General features: G+C 41.9%; 2 protein-coding genes across 5 annotated transcripts in view; both read right to left on the bottom strand.

Moving 5' to 3' along the window:
- Nucleotides 1–1424: 1424 nt before the first annotated feature.
- LOC135503958 (alpha-parvin) lies at nt 1425–10553 on the bottom strand. Its single transcript, XM_064922166.1, has 13 exons — nt 10295–10553; nt 7878–7967; nt 7678–7748; nt 7455–7557; nt 6681–6821; nt 5629–5744; nt 5472–5530; nt 4490–4509; nt 4281–4342; nt 4125–4193; nt 3940–4041; nt 3762–3834; nt 1425–2869 (listed from the first exon to the last, which is right to left on the bottom strand). Exons 1-13 carry the CDS (start codon nt 10428–10430, stop codon nt 2793–2795), a joined length of 1119 nt encoding a protein of 372 aa, XP_064778238.1. The 5' UTR covers nt 10431–10553; the 3' UTR covers nt 1425–2792.
- A 4651-nt stretch (nt 10554–15204) lies between these two features.
- Nucleotides 15205–20728, bottom strand: part of LOC135503754 (F-actin-monooxygenase MICAL2-like) — a 49274-nt gene continuing 43750 nt past the window's right edge. For 3 of the 4 annotated variants that reach the window (XM_064921897.1, XM_064921903.1, XM_064921910.1), the window contains 3 exons: nt 18211–18388; nt 17818–17894; nt 15205–17722 (listed from right to left, as the gene is read on the bottom strand). In XM_064921897.1, coding sequence (XP_064777969.1) covers nt 17330–17722; nt 17818–17894; nt 18211–18388 — 648 coding nt within the window. In that variant the 3' untranslated portion in view covers nt 15205–17329. The remainder of the gene's footprint in view (nt 17723–17817; nt 17895–18210; nt 18389–20728) is intronic. The other variant, XM_064921918.1, reaches the window with a different exon arrangement.

The following is a 20728-nucleotide window of genomic DNA, read 5'->3' as shown; positions in this document are numbered from 1 at the left end:
AACATTGTTCATTGAAATAGTGTTTTTCTTTCACAGCATCGCATGTAAAACAGATAGATTAATCTAAACCGAGCAGGACTTTCCATCTACAAACTTCACTGTCTATTCAGCAAAAGGTATCTGCCAGTAAACCACAACCATTAAACCATACAAAAGCAGTACAAGGTAAAGCCTTTACAACCATATACTACATAGAAAAAAGGAACTTCAATGAAGGACCAATTCACTCTTTCAGATCATAATCCTTGGTGCCAATCAATAGATGCCAACATAAAGTGCCAACCCTGTAATAACTATGAACCACTTATCAATCGTATTACTCACTTCTTGCCTCACCTTTTGTGTGTGTGTGTCTGTGTGTGTTTTCTCAGCATCTTACACTACGGAGGCAAGAGAGTATCATGTCTGTTAGTCCTGCGTAGAGGCTTATTTGATATAATGAATGGAGGGAGTGATGTAGAAGATGCAATGGGAGGGTAATTACTTTAATGGCTGCAAAAGCTCCTGTTCAAAACACCTTTGCGCACGATGGTTGATTATGGATGGTCATTTCAGCTTTCTGATGAAAACGCAGGGCTCTTAGTCCCTGGGCTTGACTGATAATAGCATGACCAGAAATGTGTCAGAACAATGAAGTACTGAAATACATTGTCACATCCTCCCCTGAAGGTCCAAGCCTTCAGTTCTGGGCTTCAATTCATGGAAATAGAGGTATTTGTTAAACGCACCACAAAAAGCAAGATGAAGACAACAGAGGGTCAGAGGTTATACAGTATGATGTATAGAAAGATAGCAATTCAGTTCACAAGAGATATGACCAAGAGTAAAAACAGAAATATCAAGAAAACAAAGAACTGAGCTATGAGTATTTTCTACTTTATTCGAAGACTCAAACAAGATAACTCACTCATTTCTCCTCTCACTCATTTCTGTGCTCAATCAAGTCAGTTGACATGACGCACTAAAAGCATCTTAACTAATCTTAGGTGTCTGTATATTGAAAGAAATTAATTCCAACTTCTAAAAAGAAGCAATTAAATAAAAGAAACATGCTATATAGTTCAAATCAGGCACAAAGAAATTCCACTGAAACTTCTATTGTAACCTTGTCATGCATTATGTGCTGTGCTTCACTGTACAGTAGTGTTGTTACTCAAAGGAAAAATGTGACCTTCCTATTTGCAGCTAAGCACTTAGCAAAGCCATTCAGTCAGTGTGTGGTTAGCAAATTCATTCATGAATTGCATGTAGAGTACCTCTACTTCTTGGGAATACTGTAAGCTAAGTTCTTGTTGTAAAGCAGCCACTTTAACCAACATCCATAGTCCAATACAGTATTATTTGTTTATGAAATGGTACAATGCCCGGTGTAACAAAAGTTGAGTAAAGTCAATCTATGTTAAAAACACCAAATCCTGATAGTATTTTAATGTAAACATGTTTTATTGAACCTTTATTTAACTAGGCAAGTCAGTTAAGAACAAATTCTTATTAACACTGGCCAAACCTGGACGCCGCTGGGTCAATTGTGTGCCGCCCTACGGGACTCCCAATCACGGCTGGTTGTGATACAGCCTGGATTCAAACCAGGGTGTCTGTAGTGACGCCTCTAGCCCTGAGATGCAGTGCCTTAGACCGCTGTGCCATTCAGCAGTCAGCATTTTACTGTGCTCTTCACGTTAATAATACAGGTTTCCATGGGAAGGAATGCCACACGTTTGCTACAGCACAAGGCCCATAATCAAACCCGCACTCAGACCACAACATAGAAAGAAATGATTACGACCTTCAAATTAAAGTACACAACGGAATCAATTTTGGTCAAACTCCCACACTACATTCTCAGCACTACTGGCTAGTTCTGTTGAATATAGTGTTTTATCGTTTGAATTCATACTCCGCTCTTGACATTAAAAAAAGAAACTGTACTGGGGTCTTGCTGTTCTGTATTTATAGTAAACACTGCACTGGAATATTACTTTGCAAACATTTTTTTTATGAATAAATTATAAACAAATAGTCAAAATTAGCCATACATCATGCTTTGCATAAGTAGAAAATATTTTAAAGAATCTAACAGCTTCAAATAATGTATCTAAAATACTATCTTTGGTAACTGATGAGCCAAAATGCCACTACAGGTAGACTATATTTAAAGTACAATGACCAGTATTGAAATATATACAATTAGACAAAGCAAACAAAGGTAAACATATGCAGCGTGGCAGTATATAAATGAATAGTGTGCACTGTATGTGGTCCCACTGCTTTAAGCACAACAACCAAAAACCTTCTGAGTCAATACAAAACTTCTGATTTCTTTCAAAAGATGGAAGTCCATACTTTGATAAGCACAAACCCAGCTGTCATACATTCAATATTCTGATCCTTCATGTAGTCGGAAGTGAATCCAAGTAGACTTCAAACGGTTTCGGCCCGGAATGACATGGGCAAGAACAATTCAACATGGCAATGACTCAACAAAGGACAGCATAATCAATAACTCATTAAGATAACCTTCAATAATACTGAAATGTATCTGTCTTTTCATATCCAAGTACTTTACAACATACTGTGCTGTACTTGTGTTTTAGTGAGCCTTCAGCAGGACAAAGCTAACACAGGTGTGCTCTCCCTATTAGATGCATCGTGTTTGCCCTGAAATATACAAATTTGTAAGTCGCTCTGGATAAGAGCGTCTGCTAAATGACTTAAATGTAAATGTAATCTAAACAGGGCATTTGCTTGATTGATACGTCGATATAACTGAATGAACGGTGAAGCTCCCGTCGTTATTCCACATTTCTGTATTTGGTGAAGAGGTTGTAGAGTACCCTCAGAGTAGACTTCAGGTCACAGTTCACAATATCTGCCAAAAAGATCAGAAAAACCAAAGGCAGACTTTAGTCTGAGAAACATTTACAAGAAAAACATCTAAATGACCCAGATTTAGAGCTGCGATGTACACATTGTATGACACCTTCTTCAAACATCTCCTGTAATTGGAACCAGCTCCTGTTGCTAGCTACTGCATACTTAAGACACACCACCTATAAGATCTACATTAGCCCATTACATCCAGTGAGGCAAAACTGGCCTCATTCATCTATGCTATGAGGAAAGATGCATTATAAAAACAGATGTTGCCTGAGCCCCATGCCTCAATGAAGCTGTTATGATTGCAGTGAGCTTTAAGTAGGCCTATTGCTATAATTCGGCATGCAACCACCTTTAAATCAAAGCTAAAGGAGAACACTTAATGTTACAGCCCAATGCAGTCATCATGGGCCACTCACTGGTGCTTGACCGTACCATTAAAACTATTACAGGCCTCAGTTCAATTAACACAACGGTCACATGGTTATACCCAGGGGATAAAAGTAATCCCATGTCAAATAGGGTGGCAGGTAGCCTAGCGGTTAAAAGCGTTGGGGCAGTAACTGAAAGGTTGCTGGTTCGAATCCCTAAGCTGATTAGGTGAAAAATCTTTTGATTTGCAATTGAGCAAAGCAGTGCCTGTAATTCGCTTTGGATAAGAGTGTCTGTTGAATGACTAAAATAGAAATATATGCACTCTCTCTCTGTTGTTATTATTAGAAGGCATGCTCTGACTATATATAGAGTTGAGTGAATACTGCTCCAAGGGAAAAACATTGACACATTTTGTTTTTGTTTAATCCCGAAAGACAAAATGTTGAAATTCTGCTGTCACATATCTTTCTTTCAGAAACAATGTACGTGTACAAAATGAAGGCACCCACCCTCTGCCCGTGGCTTGGGTTTCTCCAGGCCCCCATCTTGCATCAGCTCAAAGGAGAAAGCCACATTGTGCACCTATATGGGAAAAGAGACCAGCATCCGCCATGCCAGTCCAGTAAGCAGCTCACTGTAAACTATTTGTAAGAGATTCAAATGAGTCCTATTTACAATGTAGCCTACCTTTTGGTCAAAATGCTCTGGCGTTAGGAAGAAGTTGAAGAGAGGAACAAAGTAGCCCTCAAGCAGTCCCATCAGCAACACCAGGTACACACCATCAGCAAACTGCATGACAGGTAGAACAACATACTAATAATGACCATGTTCATCATCAAATCATAAGCAGGTATATTAAAAGGGAAACAAACCTGTGTGTCCAATTCAGACACCTCCAGGTTCAACTTGTTCAAGTGCTTGTTCACAAAGGTGATCAGAGTCTGCAAAAAGGGCAGGTATTCAGTCAATTTAAATGTTACACAAACAACGAATAACTTCTATTTTTCGAAATTAGGATGGAGACTTGCCTTTTTCACCACATTCAGCTTGTCTGGTGCATGGTCAAACAAGGTGTCAAACGCATCTCGTTCTGAAATTGAATAGATGTTAAATGATTACAATAACAGAATGTTCATATTAGTAATAAAACACTAGTAATGTAATGGCAAACTAACTAAAATGAATGTATGGTAATATGACCCGTTTTATTTTATAAGAACAAAGTGAAAATGCTGACCATGTCTTCCTGATAGAGCCCTGCAAGAGAAGAGAACAAAGTATTTCAGCACTGGTATCGTACTGTGTAATCACAGCACTGTAGAAAGACATTAGACGAAACAGACAAGTTCAAATAAGAAGAAAAAATAAACTAGGACTTTGTTTAAACTGGAAAAAATATTAACTGAATGCAGATGGTCTAATCAAAAGACGGCCAGGCAGGAAGACAAAGATTTGCGTTGTGGTTCTATCCCAGGAGCGGTCCGATCAAACACTGTGTGGTGGGCCTTCCTGGTGGACATGTGCCCGGGAGGCAGTGGCTTGTCTTCACGGTCCAATCTTCCCCGGCAGAGACATGCTTCAGCAGCTGCTGCCCCTCGCAGGACAACAGCCCAGGGCCCCTCCCTCTTATCTCCAGAGCTGATTTGCACCCGTTGGACCACTATTAATCAGATGCAGCGCCATAAAGTAGTGGTGTGGCTGGCAGGAGCAGAACCCCCAAAACCCCCCCCCCCCCACACACACACTAACTGTTCCCATCAGTGTGGGGCTCCAACTGTCCATATCGGCCCCCCAAGGGGTTGGCGTGTCCGCATTGTCTTTCTGCTTTGACTGTCCCTCAATTGTTCCAACAGCTTCAATGCCCAGTGGGCTTATTTGCTGACTGATTTGTGAACAGATATTTACAGACATGTGATTTGCCCTATAATCACCTTGTTTTGAATGACCTTTCCAAGGCAGAGTACATGATTGTGTTCGGTTTTCGTCCCTCATACTTATACCTCCATTAATTAACAATCTTCACAGCCAAGTTTCTAAGGCCTTCTTTCCTTAAACATTGGCATTAATTTTCTTGGCTGCCTCTATAAACAAGTTTCAGACATTTTTTCTTCATACCCTGGAGGGTCTGATAAAGGCCTTGTGGAAGACAGGACAAGTTGGGTAGTTTCATCCAGACATCTGTACATAGTTAGTTAAAAGGGATGACAGTGAAGACATACTCCGTGTTCCCTGTGATCTCTTCCTGAACCTGGCGAGACTGCAGGATCCCCTCCCGTTTCTATGGGGAAAAACAGACAATTATGACATTTGACAGAATTTTTGTTTTTTCAGGATTTCCCTTTTCATAGTACAAAATGTATCAGGAAAGGACTATACCTGTACAACCACAACTTGAATGGACACATGATCAGGTAGGCGGATGGGGGCGCGGCAGTGCTGAGACAGCGCCACCAATAAATGGAGAATGGCCACGATGCTTTTTGCATGGACAGCTAGGGGAGAACATAGGAAGGGAAAGAGGGAAGGAACGAGAGGAATGTTTTAGTACATCCACCGGCATTGTCATTAAACAGATGATGCACACACTGGTGCACTGGAGCAGGCTTAAGATAAGAAGAAATGACTTTTTTTTCACAATTATCAAGATAGGTTAAACAAAAGGTCAAAAACAAAACGATGAATTCAGTGTCCTGTACAAACTGAACTTGTGTCTTTGGGGTAGAAGTAATGTGACCGTTAGAAAACTGTTACAACCAATTCCAATCTTGTTGTCTGTAATGTCAAAGCGATTCAAGTGACTGATACAACGAGCTGCAAATGACAACTTCTTGAAAGAAAGAATTCCAAAATAAATGTGAAATATGATAATTTACCACAAACAAATATTATATTTACTATTTAGAGAACCTATATGGGAGGATATGAGTGAAAAACAAAGGGACTAGCTGTCCTTTGATCACAGTCAAAAACAATCCTATTGATTTCCTCAAGGGCTTTTAGATAATCTACAAAGGATAAAAAGACAATTCAACTGTAATTTTAGAGAATTAGAGGGTTACAATTCACCAAAGAATAATAAACCGATGTGAAAAGAAACATGGCTTACCCTTAAAAATATTGGAAAAAATCTAATTGAAAAAGGAAACAAGACTGAGTACCGTGACCTCCCACCACTTGAGACAGGGATTACTTCTATGGTCATAATGTCAGAGGGACAGCACGGTGCAGATTATTCCAATGTGAACATTCTCTGTGCCTCTCTGTCACCCAACAAAATGACCAAACAAGCACGGTAAAAAAATCATATTATCTTATTACATCACCTTTACGCACACCGATGGCATAGTAATAATTGTGATCAACACATTCCAAAAAAACATGAACAAATTCATAGAATAGCAGGAATTCAAATGAAACATGTCACCTACAGTCAATGGTCCATTTGATGTTTCTGATTGAGACCTTCAGAGTGTCGTTGATCTTCTCCAGAACTGTCTGCAGCTTCTGCTTCTGGGCTATCTCAGACTGGGTCACCTCAGCCACATTCAGCCGCTCACCCTCCAGCTTCTCTGTAACACAGAAATAAATAATACAAAAATAAAATAAATAAATATTTTATCCGGCTTTAAACTTCTTCACACCAGTATCTTGGACCTGCCTGGTGTGTTCCTTGTTCTTCATGATGCTCTCTGCGCTTTTAACGGACCTCTGAGACTATCACAGTGCAGGTGCATTTATACGGAGACTTGATTACACACAGGTGGATTGTATTTATCATCATTACTCATTTAGGTCAACATTGGATCATTCAGAGATCCTCACTGAACTTCTGGAGAGAGTTTGCTGCACTGAAAGTAAAGGGGCTGAATAATTTTGCACGCCCAATTTTTCAGTTTTTGATTTGTTAAAAAAGTTTGAAATATCCAATAAATGTCGTTCCACTTCATGATTGTGTCCCACTTGTTGTTGATTCTTCACAAAAAATACAGTTTTACATCTTTATGTTTGAAGCCTGAAATGTGGCAAAAGGTCGCAAAGTTCAAGGGGGCCGAATACTTTCGCAAGGCACTGTAAACATGTTTTATTGTCAAATACAACGAGAGCACAGGGAGGACCATCAAATCCAATTGGAATCAGACAAATTCCAGAGAATAATGTGCTGCATTGCAAGCATAGAAGGGATGTTTTGGAGGGATTTGTACCAAATAGTTTCTGCAGAACCTGCCCATCGTAGAGGTCTTCAGCCAGGTCTTTGACAATGATTCTCTCCCCCACCAGCACATCATTGATCCAGTCTATGAGTACCTGCATACAAAACATTATATGGATTTAACAGGCACATCCAAACTGTACATTCATAAGGCAAATAATATCGCTTTCCAATGCTTTGATTGTGACATACGGCAGTCATTTTATATCTCACACCTTCATCAGTTCTTGCAGTTTGGGGTCATTTCTGGAGTTAGGGTCAACCATGGTGCGGACCTCATTCTCCTCTAGAACCAAACACACATTTAGAATATAGACAATGAGAGAGAGTACAAGAGAGTGAGAAAGTGAGAGTATGTGTGTGTGTGTGTGTGTGTGCATGCGATACACTACAGGAGTGAAGGTGGAGGCCTTACCCAGCATGGTGTCCTCTGGGTCCAGCTCAAAGGGGATGGGGCTGAGTGGCAGGTTGATGGCATTCATCCCCTCCTCCTGGAGCTCAGACACTGCAGAAGCAGAGAAGCAGAGACCTTTAGTGGCCTGACTCAATGTGTGACAGGCTAATTATTATACAACTGTACTGACACCTCCATTGAGTTAATAGTCATGAAAAAATATGTCCACCCAATTTAGGGCTCTTTTCTTCAGGTTAAGCTCTGCTCTTCATGCCAGGTTTTTAGTATTATGGCACATTGATCTTACCAGAAAGAGTTGGCTCACAACGCATGTCTCTAATTATAACCTAGTCTTTGGTCACGTTCGGGTGCCAGGAGAGAGAGAGCTCAGTCTAGCTTTGATTAATAAGATGAAGTGCCTCATTGTAGCCAGTGATAATACTACATGGGAGACTCCCAGAACGAGCCAATCACACTATTACCGTAAATTGGAGGAGATGTGAGAGAGTGATTGTCTATTCACGAAGCAGTCAAGGTCAGTTGCTCTGATAGCTCAGACCATGCCCTCTTTGAAAAAAAACTCTCTCTGAGACACATCGCCCCACACAGGACAAGGCCATCCCCTCCATCCAGTTGCTAGGCGTTCATAGATCTAGGCTCGGTCTCACGCTGCTGTCCTGAACATCCGCCTCCTTCCCTGATCATTTCACTTACCTCGCCTGGCATCGTGCAAATTGGCACATGTGGGGAATTCACACAGGTGATGCGACAACCTAACCACTCTATCTGGCCATGGTGCCAGCACTGCTAGTTCCTGTCCGGACCAGTTGATATTTCAGTAAGATCACTATAGCACTGATGCAGAGCTGCATAACATAACGTGATAAAGGCCTGCAGAACAAACTACGCTAGGTTTTTTTCAGTTTCCTCCCAAACAGAGAAAGCGCCCCCTGGAGATGTCAACATCCTGTTAGTAATCAACACCAAGATCTCCCTCTGCTGTTCAGCCTAACCCACAGAGACAGAGATCACCTTCCTCCTTCCTCACACTAAAAGAGCTGCTTCCATTTGGTTCTTCAACAGGTTGTTGAACCAACGCAAAAGCATCATCTGGATAATGTAAACCTCTCTGGCTGTCTCTGTCTCTCTGATCTGAAAGGACTGCTCCTCAGTTCACAGGCAGAGACACAACATACTTTACAATAACGCTCTTATGATTGAAATAGTGTATGTTGCTGTCATGGCTTCGGAAAGGCCCTCCATGGAACAGACCCCTACAGGACCAGGTTGGACTGTATTTGTTCAGTATTTTGGTGAATGGGGCTCAGCTGCAGACTCACTTTTACATGCCCCTCGGGAGTATATATAAGGCATGTCTGTATCAAAAGATACGCTTCAAATGTAATGAATGAAAATGGGTCAAAGTGTCTTCCAAGAAACAATATAAACAATAATAGTGCTTCAGACATTTAATCATACTTGATGCTTGCTCATTTACCAAAAAGATTAAACGAAAACTCAAGTGCTTGTCTAATTAATACTTAATTGAAGGTATGATTTAAATCAAATGTGAAACTATGAAAGCTTTAGCAGCCTCTGGTCTGAACTCAGGCAGTGGTTGTGCTGGAGAGAGAATGGGATTTTGTCCTCATTCCTTGGTGAACACATCTGTAATGGAATATCAGCAGTCTCTTATCCTTACATGGCAGTAGCTCAGCCATGTGTACTGTAAACACAGACACACAGCCTTCTCCCACTATGGCTTGGACAGACACAACGTAATACAACTCAAACAGATGCTGTCCCCCCTCACCAAAAACAAAATCATCCAAATTGTTATCACAGTTATTTGATGATAGATGCTTAGATCAAACATGAAGAGGGTATTTTAGTCACCATTCCCGTTGACGTATAACAAAATGACGTCATGGAAATAGACACACCTAGCAATTACTAGCGGGCCTATACTATTACCGCATTCAAAACAACTGGGAACTCGGAAATCTCTGATTTCACTCTTCAGTGCTTTCAAGACAACTGCGAACTCCGGAGAAAACGAGCTCCAACTGAGAATGTTTTTTTGAACGGTCATCCAACTCGAATTCAAAGTCGGGAACTCGTACATCTTTCTAGAGCCCCGACTTTCCGACATGAAGATCACAGACGTCATGATTTTTTTCTCCGAGTTCCCATTTATCTTGAAAGCAGCATATAGCAAAGTTTCTTAGCTTGTTTTCAAGCAAAAACGGTCATTAATCTAATCAACAAATTGTTTAATTCTGAGGAAAAAACATTGGAATGTGGCTATTTATAGCATAATGTAGCCTACTGTTCAACATGAATCGTATTTTAGTTCTAATCCTTTTTTAGCTTTCGTTATGTCAATCGTTTTATATAGATGCCTTAATAATAATCAAAATATAGCCCAATGCACGAACCTTCTTTTGCCTTTTTTCTTCTGGCCAAAGTTCCCCCAAGTTTTCCGAGGAAAGAGTCATCTTTTTTTCTTGAAGGTGGTGATTTTGGAGTCGGGGATTTGGGAGAAGAAGGTGATTTCTGTGGCGAAGAAGCCATTTCCCGTTTATTACTGGGTATTCAAGCTATTGCGACTGTTGTAGCCTATCATATAAATACAACTTTCTGCTTGTCAAAGTTTACGGAATAGCCAACGACGGAACCGGAAGTTTTTGCGCAGCTATCTGACGTCTCCCTGTTATTTGATTCCCGAACCCGTCCCTTTCCCACCCACTTTTCATGGGATATGGGAAAAATATGGTCAAACGTATTTTTCCTTTGTTTTTCTGCTACCCAGATGTATTTACTTCCAGCAATATAATTATCCATCAGTTTTCTTTTACTTATGCTAAACATGCGTTTTCATGGGGCTAGAACAAGGCCAATATAGAAAATAACACCAATGATATACAGCACACTTGTTCTGCAGTCCTAACAAGGAGTGTAACAAACTTGTTCAAGATAAGGGCATTTACATGAAAATATGAAATGCTCCCAGAGTCAATTCACAGTCACATTGCAGTCCACGGGGATGAGCAGAGCGGACAGGCAGATACAACAATGAATAGTGACCTCTGCAGTGGATTCCATTTTACACCAGCATTCTACCAATGCCACTTGCTCTGCCATACTCAGTTCTGTGAAAGACAGTGAGGGGTAAGAGCAGGGCCACTTCACATATGTTTTGTGTGACTGAAACCTCATATCGGTCTTTGCTCTGCTGTTAGAGATACAGTTCTGAAATCTCATTCAACATGTCCCTGCAGCTTCTGTTGTGTTGATCACATGCAGAGGTGTTGAATGTAACTTGAGACTAGACACAATTAATGAGCGAGATCTGTGATAGGGCTTGTGTGATTATTTGTCAGTGCATGTGTTCCCCCATGGCCGTGTCAGCACTTAGATTTTCCCATGTGCTGGAGGATCCTGCTGTGGGGTGAGGCATGGGGAGCATGTTAGAGAGGAGTGGGAACACTGAGCCCACAGCCCTCCTCCTTACACCTCCACATCCCCTCGACCTCAGCATGCAGCCTCCTCTGTGCCTCCTAAACTCCCAACTGTGGTCATCTCCACAGACACAAAGAATAACAAAGAACACAACTCTAAAATGCTCCCTTTCCTCTCACTGGAGACCCACCTCTCTATCCACCATCCAGGGCCATGCACCCTGTCACCCTACACCACGGACTACTGTCTCATCTGAGACCTTAGGTCATGAGTGCGGCTCGCAGGTGGACTCCCAGAATACGCTGATCATAACGTACTGAATTAACAACATGCATCTTGACTGATGCACTGCTGTTATTTCAGAACAGGGCCCAGGTTAAGGACTGTCAAGTTCACAGGCAGAGGGATCCTCAGATGCAGCAGTGACACACACAAACACATGTGCACACGTCAAAATAGACTTGAGTTATCACTGTGATAGTTGACTTGCCCTTCATAACTGGCCTCAGCTAACCCCATCTCCTATCAATTCCATCCCCAGGCATTAAATGCTGTGTCCATGACACACAAGTAATCCAATGACAAAGAGATCTGCACGGTGCAGTTTGGTTGGGCTAAATGCTTTTAAATGGCATCTCTGTTTTCTTCAATTGCGTAAGCAAGGAGTGTGTGCCGAGTCTAAATGACTTGCATGATTTTTTCTCAGCTGGTAATTTCATTTAATATCACTAGCCAGTTAATAAACAGATAACCCTTATGTACTATGTAGCATCTGGTACCTCCACTTGCCTGGGCATGTTCCATGTTAAATAACTGACGTCAAGAGGTGAGGTTAAACAAAATCTATATAATAAATTAATAGAAGCGGTTATCACAACTGATAGCTAGCTATTCAGCAGGTTCCTAAAATAGAACCTGAAGTCTTTAATTTCCTTCAACTGATAGATGTTATTAGAATCTGTGTCAGTAATGGTCACATGTTGGATCTGACAGGTTGGCACTCGGTCACATTGTTTGTCAGACTGAGATGTGACCGAAGGTTGTGGTATTCAGAGCACCTTAACCTTTCCATTAGGAAGATATGCAGTCTGTCCTGGCCTGTTTGTCACCAAGCTGCCTTATCTTACAATAGAGAGGTGAGCCATATAATGGGAGCCAAACACTGGGGATCAAACAGACCCTCCCTTGAGCAATATGATTATTCAGGAAAGATTTCATCCTGTTGTAAATGACATTAAGCATGGAGCAGCCAGTGTGGTCTGATAGGAGAGATATCAAATCAGCCGCCGTGCATATTGGGAGATCAACATAAACCTGCCGGAAGCTGATGGTTTAACTGGTTCAGTGAGCTGAACAAGTGAGAAAGTTGGAGAGAGAAAGAGAAAGAAAGTGTTTCTGATTCTATTGGTATGCTGTAGGCCTTGGTTCTTTTAAACATGTTTATGCTGGCCAATGCCTGAACCCACATATTAGACAATTACATAGAGGCATTTTTTGGGTCATTTCCTTGATCCCTTGATATGAGCCTCTTTCTAAACAACAGTGCTCTCTCGTGGTTACCTGTTCCAATGACATGTTAGAGGACATGAAATAGAATCATTTCACTGTTATGAGCTGTGGCAGATGGTAGTTGCCAACCCGTTAATGACTCATAAAAGTGATCCGTTAATAACTTAGAGAACCTCATTTGACTCATTTAGTTTATTTTCCCAGATTTGAGATCACAACAGTTACCGTGAGAACCTGAGTCCAGATGACAGAGCAGGAAGGAAGGGGCAAGAGGTACAACAGGAAAAGGAAAAGGTGGAGACAAGAGAGGAAGACCCTCACAGGACAGAGAGGCAGACATACAGTATAGTGGCAGAGGAGAGACAGAGTGGTTGAAAGTGAGAGACACAGGCAAACATACCTACATGCACATACAGGCACTATATATTCATGTCTCATCACTCCTACTCCTGGGACAGTGACATAGATCAGGGATCAGATTGAGGGTGAAGGTGTGAGTCAGAGTAGAAAGTGGAGCCATAAAACACCATTATTGAAAACAATGATTCGGCCAGTGGGTGGCATCAGAGGCTCAAAGTTCATCTAACCTGGGTCAGATAGGAAAAACAGTTCTCTGTCCCTTAACCAGCTGCATATTACTATAAGGCAGTGATTTACAAAGCACGGTACTGAATAGAAAATATGTCAAGGCGGTCAACTCTAATTGACTGTCAAGAGAGTGTGCCACTTCAGTTGAGTGCATTTTCCCTTTGCAAGTAATTGTTCTGTAATTTTCTTGCATAAAACAGTTTTATGCACATTTACCCTTGACTTGATAGCTCCAATGGAAGGAACAATGGTTGGCATTTCTCAATTGACAATCTCACATCAATGCTTTGGGTTGAATGCTCTGAAAGAAGCAGATTAATAAAATAAAATATCTACTTAAATACAACACCAAAGAGACACATACCTGTGTCTCATGATTTATCTCACTGAAATACATTGCTTTTACAAACCTCCATTGTTATTTAGTCAAGACATTTGCTTTTAAACACTTGGCCTTCTGTAGACCTTTAAATGTTTTTAGAGATCACATTTCCTCAGCTTCTCCTTGATCTCGGCTGTACTGGACAAGGAAGTGAGGGACAATCTGCTGACCCCAGTAGCTTTAATTGCATTGTCCTTTCACACTGTGTGATGCAAATTTTCTGAACAAAATGTCCAGGCCCATCCAGCCCCGGTCTAGCAGATGTGCCAGGTTTGGTTTGGAACACCTCCCTCGAATGTTTGTATGAGAGGCTCTGAGAACTCAGAGAAACAGACATTTTTACAAGCAGCATCATCAGGGCTTGCAAAAGTGTTTGGCTGAGTTTATTTTTGGTTTCCATGGTGATGGGTTGAAGGGACAAGTGGATGATACTATAAAAAAAGAGTGCTTCAATAGTCTGTACCTCTGTTGTGATTACATTAGATCAAGCTTTCCCCTTAAAAGCAAAGCTAATGAAAGGTATTGGATACTAATGGTAATACAGCCTGAGAGACATGCTTTGGTAGCTAGTATAATACATTGATTATATGATGTTTCCATTGAAACAATTGTAATTCCAAAGTAGATGCTTTAAAAAAAAGGTATTCTAGTGGTGTGGGGTGGCATGTAGCGTAGAGGTTAGAGCGTTGGTCCAGTAAGTGAAAGTCTCTGGTTCGTATACCCGAGCCAACAAGGTGAAATGTCTGTCGATGTGCCCTTGAGCAAGGGACTTAACCCTAATTTGCTCCAGGGGTGCCGTACTGCATGACTGACTCTGTAACACAACACATTCCACTGCACCTATACTGTGAACTGTATGTGACAACAAAACATCTTAACCAGGTTTGATGAGAGCAGATTTCATGGCTGTTGAAGAGCAGATTTCATGGCTGTTGAATAAGACACAAGACACTGATGGTGCACATTTCCTCAGCTGTGAGAACCATGAAACATATCTGGCAGGACTACAGTGGATTGGCTGGGGGGAGAGTTGAATGGTTTGACATGTCCCCTGTGACCTCATCACCAAAGAATCCTTTCTGGCTCTCACGGTTCCAGAAAGAGCTCCAGGAACCCATCCAGGAACATGTCCATCTGGCCTGGGGCCTTATCAGCACTGAGACGGGGACAGAGGAACTTAACCCATATATTTTAATTTAGGAGACTAGACATGGTAAGTAGACTAAATATAGGAGACATGCTCTTTAAGAGGAGTTCATGTTTACTTTGAATACTGAGCCTGTATACGATGTCATGCTGAACGGCTTGATTTAAACGTGTTACCCCTATTTGTACTATTCTATGTGCCATATCAAACCATGGGGAGAACAACATTGTGATATTATGAAAGAATGACAGTAAACTGGATCAAGATGAAAAATAACTCTGTTCATTTATTTACATTTGTTTCTTTCGGTCATACATAAAGCAACACAGAATCTCCATGAGAAAAGCAGGCTGCATTAGAAGTCCCATAATTCATTATTCAATGCATTCATTTAAGACAACATGAGTTATGAACCTGTTGGGATATGAATTCCCTTTGTTGTGTGGGTCAAGAGAAAGTTCTCCTGGGTGACAGCTTCTGGAAGAGAAAAAAAAGATGGCAAAAGATGGGAGAAAGAGTGGCATGCCTCTACATGACAGAAAGCTGTCTACGCGAACACACTTTCGTGTTTGTGAAGCTCAGCCTTTCGATAGTAGGATCATAATAGTTTGTAGATTAGACATTTTTGTGAGAAGAACCGTTTTCAGGAACTGCCATTGTCTCACAAACACTGCTCTAGTTCAGCCTCCGTTAAGTACATTGGCAAATGGTTGGTATCGCCGGGTGCAGACGAAACAGAAAAATACAAATGCTTAAATACTGATTTCTGTAGCTCAAGCACAGGGGTTAGAAGCATTTTTTATTTGTGTGTGGAAGTGCTGACAGTAACCTGGACTAATCTGACCAGACATTCACTCCAAAACATTATTCACATAACCATGTGGCCATGCAGGTGATCACCTTCAGAATGGCATGTCTCCTAACCAATCAGGAGGCTCATCATCAGAAAGTTGAAAACAGACTTCAAGCGAACATGAGAAGAAATTAAAGGAAGGAAATATAGGTTAGAATACAAAGAGAAATCAGAGGAAGGATCAAATCCAGTTCAAATGTATTGAAACTTTGTAATTGTTAGATAGTCAAAGAAAAGGCATTGAGAAAACATGAGATTGTGCTACTCAACAACACACAGTAGCACTGTACAGTGTACTGCATGAATTATGTAACTTCTGGTTCAGGAAAGCACATACACACCACAGCATTCAAACATAGCCTGAGTTATGTCAGATTCTGTCCTCCTGAACAATTCCTTTCAGCAATATTCGTAACATTATGAAAAACATATTTAAGTGAAATAGACTTGTACAAAATAACAAAAATGAAGAAAAACTTTTATTATAAACACACATCAACTCTTTAGAAGATTGTCCCATATTCCACCTCATCATTCAGTAAATTTAATTTGGTCTTGCATCTGTTTCACCAACAGGTGGCAGCAATGAGTAAGCATTAAACAGTCCATGAACTGGAGTCGTAAACCAAAGCCCATGGCCATGAAAGCTCTTCCCCTTTTTAAGTACAACGGACAATGCACAAAAATACTGGAGGCACTGGGCCATAAAATAAAGCAATACATGTTATCATAATGTGTAGCGAAAGTACACTACGGTCATGGTGTCATAGGAGATCTTACAATAACTTTTAAATGTAAACTTGTGTCAAACAATATTGAAATAGAAAAAAAGATGAGAAAATCTGGTCAAGCACAGATCCACGTTGGCCCCCGACCCCGACCTGTGAGTTCAGCAGGGTTTAGTAAACGTGCAGCGTCAGCACTAGTCATTATCCAAGCCCTGGATAACCATTAGGCAGCCATAAACTTCCACACCATTCATCAGGCATCAGCCACAGGTAAAGGCAGCTCCCCAAGTTAAAGTGCTTCAAGTCAGTCTTTTCATTTAGATGACTTCTTCCGCGCAAAAACTCTGTCATAACCTGAGTTAATCCATGTAAAAACGGGCTCAATTTCGACAGCCAGTTGTTGAAAGAATCAACTCTAGAGCAATATAGATTGGATGATTTCAGCAGTCATATCAACCACATACCGTAAATGATTTAGACCACCATGAAACCATGTACAGCACATTACCCCTCATCATAAAGAAAAATATAATGTTCATGAAAAACTACCACACGTATCACAAACCAAGCTACCGCTTGGGAAATGTTATTTGTTCTTTGGTTGGTGTAGAACTAGATCTAATGCACTGACAGCTACATATTCTGTGAGAAAATATTAACAAGGTGCATGGTAAAATGGTAGCTTGCCGTCATATGTCTTGGCACAAATGCAAGATACACTAGTTAATGTTCAGCCAAGCTTCAGACCCTATTGCACGAGGGTAAGGGATAGGTTAGGATTAGGATTCCCTCCCTGGTGGGCCTCTACATGAGCCTGTGGCCCAGGTGTTCCTCCAGCCACAGCAGTAGGGGCTGGATGGACTGGGAGACAGGCCCGGTTTCAGAGTACATCTGCAGCAGCACCTCCTGGAGCATGAACAGCAGGGGCACTCCCAGGCTCAGCAGCTCATACAGGAAGACATAGTCCTGCACATTGGCCCTAAAGTGGAGGCCCACAGCCTGGGCCGTACCATGCACCCAGCGAGACAGGAGGCGGGGGGAGTCACACACAGCCCGGGTCACACTCAGGGGCCAGCTCAGGCTCTTCCTCAGGCGGGAGCTGAAGGTACCTGGTGACTGGCCCTGCAGGCTTTCTGTTGGGTCACCGTTGGGAGTCTGCGTCTCTGATCCCTCCTGAACCCCGGCTCCATTCTGACCCTGAGGGAGAGACCCATTGAGTCACAAAGATGTCCCACAAATTAACATCAAAATGACAATGGCAAGTGGATGATTGAATGATCCAGAACAATTACCAGATGTGAATTGAATGTCCCCCGATGGTTCATTCCATTTTTACGTTGTGTGAAGTGCAGCTTGCAGTACAACTTGCCTAATTGAACATGATCAAAAGAGGATTTAGAAAAATGGGCACATAAACAGTTAATTATCTCTACCTGGCACAGCCAGAAGAGGACTGGCCACCCCTCAGAGCCTGGTTCCTCTCTAGGTTTCTTCCTAGGCTCCTGCCTTTCTAGGGAGTTTTTCCTAGCCACCATGCCGCTACATCTGTATTGCTTGCTCTTTGGGGTTTTAGGTTTGGTATCTGAATAGGACTTTGTCACTACTGCTGATTTGATTGATTGATTGGCTGATTGATTAATTGACAGTAAGCGAACATCTAAACCTTAGTGTTGGGAAACACATACCCTGCTCAGAGTCGAAGGCATGGCCTCCCTGGCGTAGGGCGGTGCCACAGGTGTCACAGCGAAAGCATTCCCTGTGGAAATAAAGTCCCTCAGCACTGATCCTCTCCACCACATACACGCGCTTCTGACAGGAGTGACACTTGTCACCAGACCCGGGGAACTCCCTCCGCAAGGAACCCTGGGAAACAGAACAGACAGACAGTGCTACAATCGTTGTCAGCACAGCAAATGAAGATAATGAGGGAGTGATGCACTTGTGTCACATTCCACAACTTTGACCATAAAAGGCCTTATGGCCGAGTTTGGCCTTTGGTTCACAAAGCATAATGAGTCATAGAGTCCTGCAAAGAATAATCATCCCAATCCTTATTTTACACAATCACTCTTCATCTGACTCAGAGCCAGGGCCTGGGACATAGTCTATGTTCTTCACCTAGATAAGGGCTGTTGTTCAAGGCTGGTACAGCCTGAGTGGCTGCATGCTCAGTCAGACATGCTTACTGGAGACACAGGCGGAGAGGCTGGAGGTGAACAGGGGGAGGAGGCTTTAGGCCTGTGGTCAGTCTCATAGAGGGTGACCAGCGTCTCAGCCCTGGTTGCTATGGCCAGAGACTCCTTCCCACCTTCCGCTGACACGCAGAAAAGAGGAAACGACTGGAGGGAGGAAGGATGGAAAGATGGAAAGATGGATAGATGGATAGATGGATGCTTTGACTACTTTGTTCTCTGACTAAGGCCGCTGTTGGGGAAAATAGTCAAGTTCTTTCATCAAAATAAGAGTCTCAGCTCAAAAATATGGCCACGGAAGAGGAGGGAAGAGGTGAGGATTTTCAGGAATGTTTTCTCATTATGGTTAACTAGTGAGCCTGTCTGGATGCTTCAGATTGTACTCTATGCATGGCACTGACTCAAACTGATCAGAAATCTGGGAACAGGCAGGGGCAGTCTAACTCACAAAGTGCAACACCACAAAAATATATTCAACCTTAGCATAAGAGGCCCCAGAGTAGCTAAAAACACCTCACATGCAAGACCTTTGTGTCTACATGTGTCCTTTGTAATGTGGAGGGTAGTACAAGTTACTTTAGCAGGCATGTGGCGCTGGGGGCAAAATGCCTGTTTGACATTATTAAAAACAGCTTTGGTTGGAGCATTGCAGTACGTTGTTGTTGGGATACATATGTGGAGCCACTGATGTGACACTGAAACAGCAACATGACTGTGATGTTAATAACTACAACTGTAAGTTACAGGCAAATTAGATTAGAAGTTAAATATCTACTTCTAAAATATATATAATTATCCAGATTACATCATGTTTAAAATCAAACAGACAGCACATAATTTTGGGTTTGTCTAAGAGGCAGCAGGCTCTGCATATAGAAATGATGTGGCCATAAATAGTGCTATGGTTTGGAGGCACACAAGAGGAACTCACCACATGTGACTCATTCAAGGGATCTCTTTGCATTTATTTCATACAAAGCTGCATATCTAGTGCCCCAGATTGACTGGTCTTTGGTTTTCCATGAAGAATGAAGGAATTAGAGGCAACAGAGAAGAACATTTAGTTGAACAGGTCAGTGACAGATAAGGGATAGATGAGTGCATCAAAATAACAGTATAATGTTTGCTCTGACATTAGGGGATATGGGTTTCGTCATGACAGACACATGGTGAGAAATGGATGTGCTTGTTTTCACCTTGAGTTGGAGTAGAATGGATGAGGATGAAGACATGGTTTGAGGGAGTGAGAAGGTAGAAAGGGTGATTTCTGGACAAAGGAGGGAAGTGACTTTAGGACTGGGAGCAGGGGGGATGGGAGGAGAGAGAATGGTCTGTTCAGCAGATCCAGGCTAGGGTGGGAATGGGAAAGTCAAAGAGAGGAAGAGATATTATGAGCATCAGTTGGAGGTTAAATTAGAGTTTGCATGCTTAGTGGGTTGGGCCTCAAGCCTAAAACGCCTGGTGTTCCATGACACTGCATTCCATTGAAATGGAAACTCAAGAGTGATGTAGATAAAACATGTATTTCTTCATGATAAATGTTAAATGATCACAAAGGTTGTAGCATGACACACAGTGATAGGGACACATACAAGACAGTGAGACAGACATGGATGTGGTTATTTTCTACCTGAGATTGGGGCAGACAGGATGAGGATGAGGAATAGGGATGAGGAGGTGAGAAGGTAGAAACGGTGATTTCTGGGTAAAGGTATAATGAGGTAACTTCTGGACTTGGGTTAGGGAGGATGGGATCAGACACTGAGGGAATGGCCTGTTTATCAGAATCAGGCCAGGTGAGGAATGGGACAGGGGAGATTTGCAAATGAAGAGAGGGAGAGGATTGTTAAAGGAGAGCTTTGAGTGTTAGTAATTTGATAGAAGTTACAATGAGAACTGGCGTGCACAGGGGGATAGGCTTTAAGCAAAGGTATTCCGTGGCACAATCAAATCATAGTATTAACTAAACCCCAACCTGCTGAGCCTCAACACAACAGCTTACCCTGGTTTC

This window comes from Oncorhynchus masou, chromosome 2 (assembly GCF_036934945.1).
Source record: "Oncorhynchus masou masou isolate Uvic2021 chromosome 2, UVic_Omas_1.1, whole genome shotgun sequence".
Lineage (NCBI taxonomy): Eukaryota > Metazoa > Chordata > Actinopteri > Salmoniformes > Salmonidae > Oncorhynchus > Oncorhynchus masou.
The sequence above is the reverse complement of the archived record's forward strand: the minus strand, read 5'-3'. Positions and strand labels throughout refer to the sequence as shown.